Source organism: Equus asinus, chromosome 22 (assembly GCF_041296235.1).
Source record: "Equus asinus isolate D_3611 breed Donkey chromosome 22, EquAss-T2T_v2, whole genome shotgun sequence".
NCBI classification, from domain to species: Eukaryota; Metazoa; Chordata; class Mammalia; order Perissodactyla; family Equidae; genus Equus; species Equus asinus.
The window spans coordinates 22,504,695-22,518,971 of NC_091811.1; the positions used below are offsets into that span (position 1 = coordinate 22,504,695).

Genomic DNA, 14,277 nt, shown 5'->3' on the forward strand with positions numbered 1-14,277 from the left:
TCTTTTTTTCTAAAATCATCCTCAATTTCACTAGACATAGCCAAATTAAGACTAACTGGTTTGCAAAATAAGTCTAGTTTTCATAAATTTGGCCTAATTATTTACATAAGTACAGCAAGAATAGAAATTGATTATATAGGCTCTTTTAAATCTGCTTTGCTGGAACCTTATAAGGAATCTCAGATTGAACTTCAAAGGCCTTGCAAGGCCAGGAAAGCCAAGCCAAGGACTTGTCATCAGATTCTGCCTGCAGTACCTACAGATTTGGGTGAATTTCTCTCTTCACGAGGTCCCCAAAATACTGAGGTTCCTTGTACCTGCCAGAGGGAGCAACATTCTTTGCTCAACCTTACCCGGTTGCTGAACCCATACGCAAGGTACCAGGCCAATATTTCCAAGTGACTTTCTTCCAGAATGTCATCCTTCATTCCTCAAAAGCTGTCTTGTCATATCTAATCTAGTGTGTTTTTCTCAAACATGATGTTCCAGTCAAAGCCCTGGTGTTATAACTAGTGTTTCCAATTGTGTCCTGTTATAAGAAAAACAGATTTTTTTTCCCTATCCCTACTGAATCCTGATATTATTTTCTGCTCCCTGTCAAATAATTTCTCTAAAGAATTTCATTACAATTAGCATATGAAACATTGTATGATTTTGTCATTTAAAAGATTTACCTGATGGGCTTTACATAATAAGAAAACCATTACATAGATCTCCTTTATTTGGAAAAAATCCTATTCTGTCATATCTCTTCATGTGTATTCATAGTCTGCATGCTTTCTGAGAAACACTATGAATGTGAAATGGTAACCACATCTCTGTTTTAATCTCCAGAGATAAAAGAGCAGCTAATTTACTCAGAAGTGAAAACATGGGCTTTGACCTCCAAACAGACAAAGACAAGAAGAACTGAATCATCCAAAGAAAAAGGTAGAGTTTATGCAGAGGACCTATCTTATCTGTCCTCCAATTACTTAGCCTATGTGTATGTGATTCAAGTACAGTCAGACAGAAATGGAAAAGCAGTGTTGAAAATGTAATATCCTTGTTTAGTATATTCCTGAGAATAAATGTAGTTTGGGTGCCATACACATATATTCATAACTGAACAAGTCAAGCAGGAAAATTATTTCTTTTCAGTTTGTTTGTAAACAATTGTGAATCTCCTGATGTCACTATTTACTCATTCTATGAAGTTTCAAGACATTTCTTATAAAATTAAACATGAACTTACTATAGATTCAACAATCAAATTCCTAGGTATTCAATAAAAAGAAATGAAAAAACATGTCCACACAGATGCTTGCACATAAATGTTCATGGCAGTTTTATTCATAATAGCCAAAACTTAGAAACTCATCAAATGTCCATAGGTAGATGAACAAATGGTGGATTATCCATACAATGGAATACTACTCAGTAACAAAAAGAATGAACTAATGATCCACGAAAGAACATGAATTAATTTCAAAAATATGCTGAGCAGAAAGAAGCCAGATACAAAAGAGCACATGATGTATGAAACTCTATGATAGGCAAAACTAATTGATAGTGACAGAAAACATATCACTGCTTGCCTGGGTTCAGGTGGGTGGGGAGGAGCAGAAAAGAACTTTTGGAGGTGATGAAAATGTATTATGTCTTGATGTGATGGTATTTAAGAGGTGTATACGTGTGTTAAAAACCCATTGATCTCATGCTTTAAAATAGATGTGATTTATTGCAAGAAAGTGTAACTCAATAGAGTCAATTTTTAAAATGTTAAGGTCAAGAAAGACAAAGAAGTCCTGAAGAACTATTCCAGATTAAAGGAGAGTAAAGCAACATCACAAGTAAATGTACTGCAGGATCGTGAACATGGAGGAGAAACACCTATAAATGACATCGTCGGGACAGTTGACAAAATATGAATGTGGATTATAGATGAAATCATAGTACTGTAGAAATGCTAAATTTCCTGATTTTGATCATTGTACTATGGTTGTACAAGACATAGTCCTTGCTCTTGTAAAATATTTAGACAAAGGGACATAATGTCCCCAATTTATCATCAAATGGATATCGAAAGGAGAGGGAGAGAGAACTGCAAAGCTCAACTAGAACAAAATATAAACAAATGGGAACTATGGGTAAAGGTCATATGAGAGTTCCTTGTACTATTGTTTCAACTATTCAATAAGCTTGAAATTAGAGTAAAGTAAAAAAATTCTTTTTTAATGCGATGTAAGTATCTAGAAGGGGGGCTGGGAGGGAGCAGGAAAACTATTTCTTGGTTCTTAATTGTGCTATCTCCCAAACCCAGAGGCTACTGAAATGATTTATCCTATCCATAAGGAACAGACCCAGGCTCTTTACCAGAGTTCTCTAATTGGCTCTGTGGGGGGTTCAGGGAAAGAGAAAGAATTTCTCGGGGCCATTAAAGAGATAGGAAACTGCTTTCCAAAGACAAAATCTTCCCCAAGAAGACTGATGGCATCTGATCTCGTAAATCATAGTTGAAAATAGCATTTTCTTCTTCTTCCAACTCATCTCTGTTTCCACAATGGAATAAATCCTCCTGTCAAAAAACATTAATTTGTAAGGAATCACAAATTATCACAGGAAACAAACAAAAAAATGACAAAATTCCATTTCACCTTTCTTCTGTGTCAATTGAAGCAGGCAGTGAAATCACAATCAGTTCTCTTCTCACAGATACATTTATATTTCTTAGCACAATCAATATCTGCTATTCTTATTGCGCTTAAAAACGCACATTTTCCTCTTCTCCCAGAAGGCAAACTCATTATTTTAAAATTACTGTAGAACAGAAAACATACATGGTCAATCATTGAATTCTGAAACTTACAAGAACATAAATCATAATCGTCTTAAGTCTGTGGCCTAAAGATCTGGAATATGGAAACGTTAATCATAACTTCATCAGGAAAAGATTTTCTTTTGCTTTTTAGCCCATTAACTAGAATAACAGCCTCCTGATCCCACCCATGATCTTCCATTTTATTCCACTGTAGCAATTTCTGGTCAGAAGGCAAAATTACCTTGCAATATAGCTATGGTTTCATGATATATAGCAAGCCTGCTTTCTTAGGTTAACTTTTTCAGTAAAGGTGAGAGATTAAAAGGAGAATAACTGGGGGCCAGCCCAGTGGCATAGCAATTAAGTTCGCAGGTCCTGTTTTGGCAGCCCAGGTTTCACAGGTTCAGATCCTGGGCGTGGACCAATATACTGCTCATCAAGCCATGCTGTGGCAGGTATCCCACATATAAAATGTAGGGGAAGATGGGCATAGATGTTAGCTCAGAGCCAATCTTTCTCAGCAAAAAAATAGGAGGATTGGCAGTGGATGTTAGCTCAGGGCTAATTGTCCTCAAAAATAAAAAAAAGAAGAACTGAATCCCTGTGACAGAGATAACTAAGTCTGGTGTGCATATACCTTAAGGAGAAAAAGGAGAATTGGAATATGGGCAGAGATGAGGTTGTTTAATTGATGTTTTTATTTGCTTTTTTTCTTTTCCTTCCCTACCCCATTGATAGTAATCATTAGCTAAAACATGACAATCCGTTGAGAAATATCTAACAGTGAGATTTCTATCTCAGCAAAGTGGTGGATGAGATACAAGAACTATCTTCCTATTGAAATAATTAAAAATGCTGAATAAAAATATTTAATCCTTCTTGAATACATTTATGAATTGGCAAGAAGCAACTTCATACTCAAGCTGAGGGTTAAAGTAAATGTGGGAATCCAAAAGGATAAGTGAACCTCTGAAGTCAGATTTTCCCTTCATTGATATAATAGGTTGAATAATGAATTCCACCTATGATTCTAAATAGAAAGCAAGCTACATAGAATTGAGACGCAAAAGGGATGTAGCTTCAGTATAAACCACCCAAGAAGTGTCTTGAATCTTGGTCTTAAGCAGAAGAGAAAAAGAATAATCCCACCTAAGAGTTCAAAATCATACACCATCCCTCATGTAATCTGCATTTGCTACATTATTTAAGAATATTCAAAATTGCTACAGGAATAAAGAGAAATAAACAAGGTAGGTAAATGAAACTAAGTAGCTCATGAGGCAGAGTCAGAACACATAAGATGTAAGTATGTATATGTAAGTAACCTATGAGACATGCTAGGTATAGATACAGTAAGGAGAACATGTGTGTGCTGATCATGGGAAAGGAAGAAGGAACCAAGTAGACACTAAATAGAAGACTCAAAATATACATGATGCACATAGATCCTCAACATTCATGAGGTCTTAAGTTCCCCACCCACTTGTGACATTCATCTGACCCTCTGCCTAAGAAACTCAAATAAAACCCATAGCTGCTCATAAGGTTAACTGGAAAGCTGTAGCTGTAGACAGGCTTACATACTCCTGTATGTCCTCGGTAGAGAAAATGTGCATGATCGCCACAAGAACCTTCTGCCTGTTGGGCCCCTTTACTCAAACCTCAAGTCTGGTGCTAGAAACCATCAGCAGGGAAGGGGTATGCAGCAGAGAGAGTCAGGCCACGTGAAGATTGCATAACCCAGGATTCAGGTGATCCTTTCACCCACTTGCACCTTATCCTAGTGTGACAAAGTATCCCATCCCACCCAAGTGTGAGAGCTATCCCATTTCTTTCCCCTTGCATAGTACGATGTGGTTTAAATTGATTGAATTAACTGTGCAATTGGAGCATGTTAATTTGGCCTGTGAGCCTTTCTGCTCTGTGACCTCTGAGATTGTTTGCCTAGTAAGTGTACTTACAGGCTACGATTACATTAAGGTAACCTCCTGTATGACACCTTTTGTAGGTTTTCAGCCCAGAACTAGACTTTAGAATTTAGAATCAGTGGCCCAGATTCATAGTGCCCCAAGGCATCCAAAAAAGCAAATTCTTTCTTGAGGAAGCCACGTTCATCTCAGTCCTTAAATAATTTCCACAGCAGATCAAAAAGGAAAAAAAATCACTAAATACTACATAGAAAATAGCATCATGGACAAAAACCAGCAGAAACAATACAGTGGAACCACAAAACTACAAAGATAAGAATGATCAGATACCAAATATAAAATAAGAACATTTAATATCTTTCAAGAAATGAAAGACAGCTTGAAAATATGAGTAACTAGCAAGAAAATTTTGAAACATAAAATAGAAATTCTAGAAATAAAAATGTAATATGGGGTCAGGCCCTTGGCTGAGTGGTTAAGTTCGCATGGTCCGCCTCAGCGGCCCAGGGTTTCACCAGTTCGCATCCTGGGCGTGGCCTGGGCACCGCACATCAAGCCATGCTGATGTGGCATCCCACATAGCAGAACTAGAAGGACCTACAACTAGAATATACAACTATGTACTGGGGGACTTTGGGGAGAAGAAAGAAAATGAAGAAGTAAAAGATTGGCAACAGATGCTAGCTCAGGGCCAATCTTAAAAAATATATATATATATATAATACATAGTTCATATTTTTTAAAAAGTCATTGAACAGTTTAACAGCAGACTATAATTAAACATAAACTCAAGAGTTTAAAAAATACTGCACTTCAAAATAGAAGAACTACAGTGAAGTTATATGTGTGTGTGTATTCTCACATGTATTTATATTTATAGATAATAGAAGCTAATAATGTAAAGGAGTTTCCAATGAGTTTTTGGAATGTTCAAAATACTCATTGGAGGTTATGGGAGGGATCACTTTGGCTAAGTCAGGATGGTCCAATCTCTTCAGATCACTTCACTTTATGATTTTGTGTACCTCATAACACATCCTTCTAAGCATGCGTTTAGAATCATAATTTTATTATTATTAATAACTCCATATGATGCATGTCTTCCTTTTTACCCATACTTCCTAAAACACTTTCTTAGTCATTCTACTTATTCTTACCAGTGACGTCTGCTTGAAAATGAGTGAAGCTGTGCAAAATAAGAGAAGATTCCTTTTAGATACAATTCCAACTCCAACACCAATATGAGAGTTTGGATGCATTCCAGAGACTTACATTCCAGAAGACATGCCGCTGTCAATCCATTTCCACTTACTTTCCGTTGCATTGTATGATAATCCAATCCAGTAGCTATCTCTATAAGTCTGGCGTTGAACAAAGTTCTATTAAGGAAACAAAACATATCATGTGAGTAAATGCCCACCTGTTAGATAATGAAAAGGAGGACAGGTAAAGGGCCCAACTGTTTCTCTGGCCAGTACTCTGCTCCTCTCCACATCATCCTTCACCCTTCCTTCCTAGAATACCTTCCCTTCCCTCAATCTCTGTATTTTCAGTTTTCAAAGTAATTTTCTCCAGGATTATTTATGTTAAAAATGGCTGTCAGTCTCATAGATTATTTAAAGCATGGAATAATTTAAAATCTAAATAAATAACAATAGGAGACATTAATTAAATTATGACACTCTATGAAACCATTCAAAATCATGCTCCAGAAAAATATTTACAGAGGTAGAAAAATGATCATTACATATTCTTAAGTGAAAAAAGGAATCTTCAAAACAATTTTATTAAAACAACAAATGTATGTGAGGAGATGTGCCTTAGAGCCTTTGGCCTCATAAGAGAAAGCCTTGCTGTAGTTGGAAGAGCTGAAGGAAAAAAAGGCAGTATTTGGAAATATTTACTGCCCAAAAATGTAATATATCAAAGTGGCATATTACATAATGTCTGATTAAATGACTGAATGTACTTTAAAGTATAGGCTTAAATTAATGGCGTTTTAATGCAACAAACATAAAAAGTTACTTTATGACTTGATATCACAAATTCTTTTATGTCATGATTTAAAACACCTGTTAGGCTTGCATATAATTTTTGTGCTGTTTTCCTAAAAGATAAATAGAGGTTTCAGGTTGATCTTTGCAAACATTTCTCTATAAAAACACATTTTCTGTGTGTGGATAGTTATTATTAATAACAAATTAAAAAGATAATTTCGGGGGCCGGCCCCATGAGCGAGTGATTAAGCTCCCACCCTCCGCTTCAGTGGTCCAGGGTTTCACTGGTTCGGATCCTGGGCACGGACGTGGCACAGCTCATCATGCCATGCTGAGGCGGCATCCCACATGCCACAACTCGAGGGACCCACAACTAAAATATACAACTCTTTACTGGGGGTATTTGGGGAGAAAAATCAGGGGAAAAAAGAGAAGATTGGTAACAGTTGTTAGCTCAGGCGCTAATCTTTAAAAAAAAGAGATAATTTTGATATTGTCATCACTGTATTTTCCCTTTTTATATTTCTTTTTGAAGGATATACTTCTTGACGTAATATATAAGAATATTGATCAAGTAAATGTTACCTACAGATGCAGTGAAAATCGCCATAAAGTTAATTTGTAAAACTGTTATCACTTTTATGTTTCTCACTGTTATCTCCATTTTGCAAATCAGAAAACTGGGACTCAGAGAGGTTAAGTACTTTAGCCACGGACACCCAGCCAGTAAGTGGCAGAAGTGGATTTTATCCCAGGCAGTCTAGCTCCTGTATTCCTAACAGTAACTACTAAACAGTATTGCCTCTGGGTTCTTAGTTGTCACTTTATAGTGAGAAATAATCACTGGTTCCAGGCTGCAATTTACCAAAGGGTTAAGTACTTCACTGAAGGAAAAACATACTTCTCTGTGAACAGGTCTCCTGCAGACTCATTAGAGAGGGAGATGATTGCAAAGACCCAAAGTGTACCTTCAAGGAGGTTTCCATATTAGAAATAAGGATGGTCATTAGGATAGATAATATGTATGGAATGCTTAGTAAGTAACAAAATCATATGCCTATTAGCAGGCGGGGTCTCCTGGGAGACTCTTAACTATGCAATTTTTGCTCACTCAACAGACAAAATGCAAAGAATAACTCAAGGTCCCTCTTTCTGAACTCCCCCCATCCTCAATATCTTGGGTCCAAAATGATAGAGTCCAAGAGAATAAAAGTGAATGTAACAATCCATGATACCAGTTCATCTTCATCATCTATCTTCAAAAGAGATAAATTGTAACGTTGGCAAGTCTCTTTACATCCCATCCAGTTTTCATTTTCACTGGTAAAATAATAACAGTTTACCCCACAACAGGACCAGTGGTCTTCATTGAATTTGCCTACAATGTAGAAGGTGAAACATTAAACTTCTTGTCCTCTGGTATTCTGTTAAGCAGAGCAATATATTTATCATTGCTCTATAAATAAACTCTTAATAGCTATCAATAATGATAATATGAGGTTCATCAATATTCTGGAATGCAAAGAGATATCTGCACTCCCACATTCACTGCAGCATTATTCACAATAGCCAAGATATGGAAACAACCCAAATGTCCATCGATGGATGAATGGATAAAGAAAATGTGATATATACATGGATGGATTATTATTTAGCCTTAAAAAGAAGGAAATCCTAGCATATGCAACAGCATAGATGAACCCTGAGGATATTATACTAATCACAGTGAAATCAGTCACAGAAGAACAAATACAGCATGATTCCACTTACATGAGATAAAAAATAGTCAAACTCAGAGGAAGGGAAAGTAGAGTGGTGGTTGCCAGGGCTGGGGCGAGGTGGGAATGGGGGAATGAGGAGTTGTTGTTCAATGGGTATACAGTTTCAGTTATGCAAGATGAATAAGTTCTAGAAATCTGTCATACAACATAGTGTCTACAGTTAGTAATACTGAACAGTGCACTTAAAAGCTTGTTCAAAGGGTACATCTCATGTTAAGTGTTTTTACCACAAAAGAAAAAAGAAACATGAGGAAACTTTTGGAAGTGATGGATATGTCTATTATCCTAATTGTGGATGGTTTTACAGATAGATACACAGGCCCAAAAGCATCAAATTGCATACATTAAATATGTGCAGTTCTTTGCAGAATAATAATACCTCAACAAACCTGGATTTAAAAATAATAAAATTCAAAAAAGGATTCTGGAATGTGTTCTAAATAAAAGAAACATTATCCTTCGAACTTTTTTTCTTTTCCTCATGTATTTTACAATACCAAATTTTTAAAATATTATTAATTCTCTAGCAATAGACACAGTGAATTTCTACCACACCTACATGATATTAAACATGTAAAATCTCTTTGTAAACTCCAAATGCTAAATAAATATTTAGTAGTTGTTGATTAACCAGGTGAATTCATTTCATTCTTATGCATGATAATAGAGTTTATTGTATGAGATTTAATATTCTTATAACTTGCAGATTTTTAACGGCATCATCACACAGATTTGCACAAGCATCAACACTACGGTGAATCTTGCAGATGAACTGCAGGGAATACGTATTGATCACAAATAGATCAAACAGCTGAAGTCAAGGCAGAATAGAAACATACACACAAACACAATGATCTTTGCAACAGCATCCAAATAAAAGGCCATGTGCCCATTTTATCCTAAGTACATTTTTACTGATAGCCTCCATATGTCACGTCAGCAACAAAGTGGGAGTGTCTAATTTGCCCACAGTTCCAAAACCATCCAAGTTTTCAAGGGAGGGGACATACCATTTCACTTCATGGGAGCAGCAGGAATGCAACTGCCATTGAATTTGGGGAACCATAAGGTTCTACTAATCCAAACACGTCTTCTGGGGTCTTCATCCCATATTTGAAACAAGTAACCCGAATACCCACACCACACTAAGAGGCACAAATTAAAGTTGTCTAGTAGACCTGCATCACTAGCACATATCCTCAGCCTCTTATTAGGCCTCAAAGCTTCTGGAGGGGGAAGAAATAATGAAAAGTCATGCTACCTTTCACTCACGATTTTCTCCATACCTGTACTTTGCAAAGACTTCGAAAAGATCTCCTGTTTTATATGACATCTCATCTTTTCCATAAAGAGTGAGTCCAGTTCCTTTTTCTGATGAAGGGTTTTATTTTTAAGAATGTCACACTCTAAAGTCTTATTTATCAAAAGTTGCTCCTTTGAGTAGTTGTTATTTCGTATACTGTCGTACTTTGGAATGAGGTTTCGTAGAATTTCCTCCTGTTGATGTTTTTCTTTAAAACACTGAAAAACTAAAATTGATAGTATACATATAACACCAAAAAGCACTCATAATGTTTAAATGTTGAAATTTAATACAAGAGAAAAAGTGTCACTTTGACAACCAACCCTTTTCATCACTTTAAATAGTAATTTGACATTAAGAAAGTAACACCTCAATAAACTGATCACAGAAATAGAAACACCAAATTTCCCACTATTAGCAACTTAAGTGTAGAATAAATAAGATATCTGAATAGAATTATAATAGTAACACCATACCATTCAGTTTAGTTTCTTTATAAATGGTTAGCACATCATTTACAAATAAATACCAAAGTAAAAATCACCCAATCAACATTTAGCAACACATCTTCTGAGTATGAAAATCTGAACTAAGAAACATGAAGAAATAGCACCAATATTATTTGAGTAGATGGAATATCCAGAGGAGAAAAGAGAGGAAGATCCAAATATGTAATTTTATCTGAGTGAATCATATGGGTGATTTTCACTAAAGATGTCAAGGAATTCAAATACAAGATACAGGCTGAATTCAAGATCACCTAACATCCACGTATAGACACTCTTTCTACTAAACTATTTCTTCATTGTATACTTAGAAAGTCATAATTTCTTTTGAACAGTTGTTTTTAAAAGAATGTTCAGCCAAGATTCACAATGATCTAAACTCAGAAGGCAAAACATCACTAAGTCTTGTATCAAAAGGAATGTGACCATGTATTATACAGAATGAGAAAGCTCATTACAGATGCAGTTATTGGAATATGTAAGTAAAATGAAAACAACACTGTGATGTGTCTGAGGAAAAATCACTAAAAAAGAGCCACCTGGGACTTTCCCTGATTATAGTAAAGGAGCAATTGTTGGAGCATGGTTAATATCTGCACAATTAGCAGTTACTGCTATTACTCAGACTTGAAGGATACATTTCAAATACTCACTCATTGTTCCCAACACTGTGACTGTCACCAAAAGAAGTAAACAGAGAATCCCAAGAGTCACTACGAAGGGATGCCAGGGCACTGAAAACTCTTTAAATAAAGAAGGAAGAAGATAATCATTAGGAAAGAGCCTGGCCTACTACTAACCTTAACCTAGGACATTTTGAACAAAAAGACACTCTTCTCTAAAAATTTTACAAAAATATATCATACAAATTGATTTAAATTTGTGATCTCATAATTACAGTTCTAAAGTCTCAGCTTTCTGACTGACATCCACTCATTGTAGCAATGTTACACACGAGAACAGTCTTATAGGATTTTAAAAGTACATCCCTTACAAAAAGGCACAGATGGCAATAGACACAATACACATTTATGAGAATCTACACTGACATATTTACTCCTTCCTGTGATCACAATTAATCATGAAGAGGAAAGACAAAGCAGCCAATATTCTTGAGAAATTGGTGGCCAATATTGGATATTCTGAAGCTGCAGATGTGATTGGGGTTCATTCTTAAGGAAGTTTCTAGAAATCAGCTTTATTTTTCATCAGATCTATTTTTCTCTAGTGAATATTTATCCTCCTAATTTTGAGGTCCTCAGTATCTAAAAGTTGTATCTCTGTCACTAAATTAAACAATTAAAAGTTATTCTCAACTTAGAGTTTGTGACAATATTTGAGGACAGAGAGAAAGAATAAAAAGATCAGAATGCTCCTTTTTTTTTTTTTTAAGATTGGCACCTGAGCTGACAACTGTGCCAATCTTTATTTTTTTTTTCTGCTTTATCTCCCCAAATCCCCCCGGTACATAGTTGTATATCCCAGTTGCAGGTCCTTCTACTTGTGGCATATGGGATGCCACCTCAACGTGGCCTGATGAACAGTGCCATGTCCGCGCCCAGGATCCAAACCCTGGGCCGCCACAACAGAGCACGTGAACTTAACCACTCAGCCACGGGGCCGGCCCCAAGAATGCTCCTTTTGATTTGTTTCTTATTGTCATTAAAGTTTGGTAAATATTTAAGACACCTAAAATATCTTGTCTGAATAAAAACATTGTTTCTAATGCACATTTTTCATTTCTCATTCTTTAAGACTTTTATTTCTCTAGGAAACACGATCTTTTCTTAAGACTCTAGTCTGACCTTTACTTTTAATTTTTTTTGAAAGATTTGCTCTGAGCTAACTTCTCTTGCCAATCTTCCTCTCTCTTTTTTCCTCCCCAAAAACCCAGTACATAGTGTATATTCTAGTTACCGTCTAGTTGTAAGTCTAGTTCTTCTATGTGAGCTGCCACCACAGCATGGCTACTGACAGACTAGTGGTGTGGTTGCATGCCCAGGAACCAAACCCGGGCAGCTGAAGTGGAGCAGGCCAAACTTTAACTGCTAGGCCATCCTGGCTGGCTCTGTCCTTTACTTTTAAAGGCCTCATGAATTCCTCTTAAACAAATTTGAATGAAAACATTCTATTAGCTTCTCAAATTTAAAGGTATTCATTAAGTTCTCCATTCTCACAAACTTTAAAAAAGAGAGACTTGTTCTGCTAGTCCACACAATTATGATTTCATATTACCACCTGAGAACCTGAAGTACAGCTAAGAATACTTTCTTCAAAACTCTAAAGTTTGACAATCCATAAAAGACAGGTGAATCTAGATGCTTAAAACACATACCTTTGTCATCAGTTTTCCCAGGCCTTTGAGTACCACCAGGCCTTAATGTATTTTGTGACTCCGAAGGAGACTGAAGAAATCTCAAGGAGCAATAAGTCACTTCCTGATTGCTCATGTCTAGAGTAAGAAGAGAAACATGTTTTGCATTAAAACTTCGCAATAGGAGTATTTCTGTCTAAAGAAAAATTAAAGCGTCAGTCTATAGAACACACCCAGGATTCAGAGGTATGTGTGTACATCTGTGTGTGTACGTGAGGGTGGGATTATTAACTTCTTTAAGTGCCTAAAGCACGTAGACAGAGCTTGATTTATATAAGAAATGGAAAACATTTCAGTACTTCTGATAAAGTCATTTATACTCCCAGTGATTACTGCCATAATTATTAGAAAATACAGAGAGAATTTTTTAAAAATCTACCAACAGATTGAACAGGCTGGGTCCTATTCACCCAGCCAATATAGTTCAAAATGTTTAACATACATATGCAAATGTTAGGCAAAATTGGTACCATCCCAAATTACTGAGACACTTTAAAAACTATCAATTCAAAAAAGAAAAGTTCTATGTTTCTGATATTCTGAAAAAATATAAATATCTTGGCTTAAAAAAAAACAATATACACGTTCAGGTCTACATTAAAAAGTTCTTGCATTCTCTTCAATTACAACATGACTCCACCAGAGTCCTTCCCAAAGTGTATTCCATGCACCATCTGCTAAACAATTACTAAGAGTTAACATTGCAGACTGGTTAACATTCCAGATTCCAGTGCCCCATGCAAGATGTGCTGAATAAAAGTCTCTTAGGGTGGAGCCTAGACACTTGTATTTTTAATCCCCAATGAGTCCATGTATATTAAAATTTTAGAAATAATGTTCCAGTGTATGATGTTGCCAGAGAAAATTATTTGAAAATAAAATTTGTCAGTGGGCAGTCATTAGTTAATATCCATAAAGGATTCAATCTATTAACGGATATTAATATAAAAAGAAATTTTTAAATAGTAAATATTTAAAATTTACCTTGCAGCTTATATTAATCAGTGTGAAAAGATGATATCCACAAAACAAGAAATATGGAAAACAAATGGCACATGTAACTATATTCTTTAAAAATTTTAATTTACAAAATTTTCTAAACTTAGTTATTCACATTTTCTCTAATTTCCTAAGAGAGTCTTTCCTATTACAGAATCTTTTAGGATAGATAAGATAATATGTAAATCATCAGACCTACATAAAAAGTAGTTAATCCCCAAATCTCTCTTCATTTAGATAACACAAAGCAAAAATCATAGCATATTGAAAAAAAGAAAATAACTTCCCTTGAATGCTGAACTACAGTTTTCACATCCTTCTGAGTTAATGCAGTTTAAAAGCAATCAATAGAGAATGCTTTCCCATCCATCCACGTTCATGTTATTTGTAACAAAATGCCATATTCCTAGAATCTTTTCTTTATAAGTAGGACTAACAGTATACTCAGGTACAAAGATCTGAAGGACTAAGAGCAGAGGGTACCTGTGTCTGTGCCACGCAGCAACACAGGTGCAGAAAGCTGACCCAACAACAAGGTGGGAGAAGTCGGCCTTTCCAATCCTGGATCCTTCACGTGTGTGAGAGGCTG

At 35.8% G+C, this 14,277-nt stretch overlaps 1 protein-coding gene across 1 annotated transcript in view; it reads right to left on the minus strand.

The window, feature by feature from the left end:
* Positions 1-14,277, minus strand: part of LOC106834105 (killer cell lectin-like receptor 2) — a 22,608-nt gene continuing 8,331 nt past the window's right edge. The window contains exons 2-9 of the mRNA XM_014845574.3: positions 14,172-14,274; positions 12,651-12,767; positions 10,969-11,058; positions 9,793-10,035; positions 7,961-8,103; positions 6,001-6,107; positions 2,637-2,799; positions 1-2,557 (exon numbers count right to left, since the gene is read on the minus strand). Of these exons, the coding sequence (XP_014701060.1) occupies positions 2,649-2,799; positions 6,001-6,107; positions 7,961-8,103; positions 9,793-10,035; positions 10,969-11,058; positions 12,651-12,765 (849 nt within the window). The 5' untranslated portion in view covers positions 12,766-12,767; positions 14,172-14,274 and the 3' untranslated portion in view covers positions 1-2,557; positions 2,637-2,648. The remainder of the gene's footprint in view (positions 2,558-2,636; positions 2,800-6,000; positions 6,108-7,960; positions 8,104-9,792; positions 10,036-10,968; positions 11,059-12,650; positions 12,768-14,171; positions 14,275-14,277) is intronic.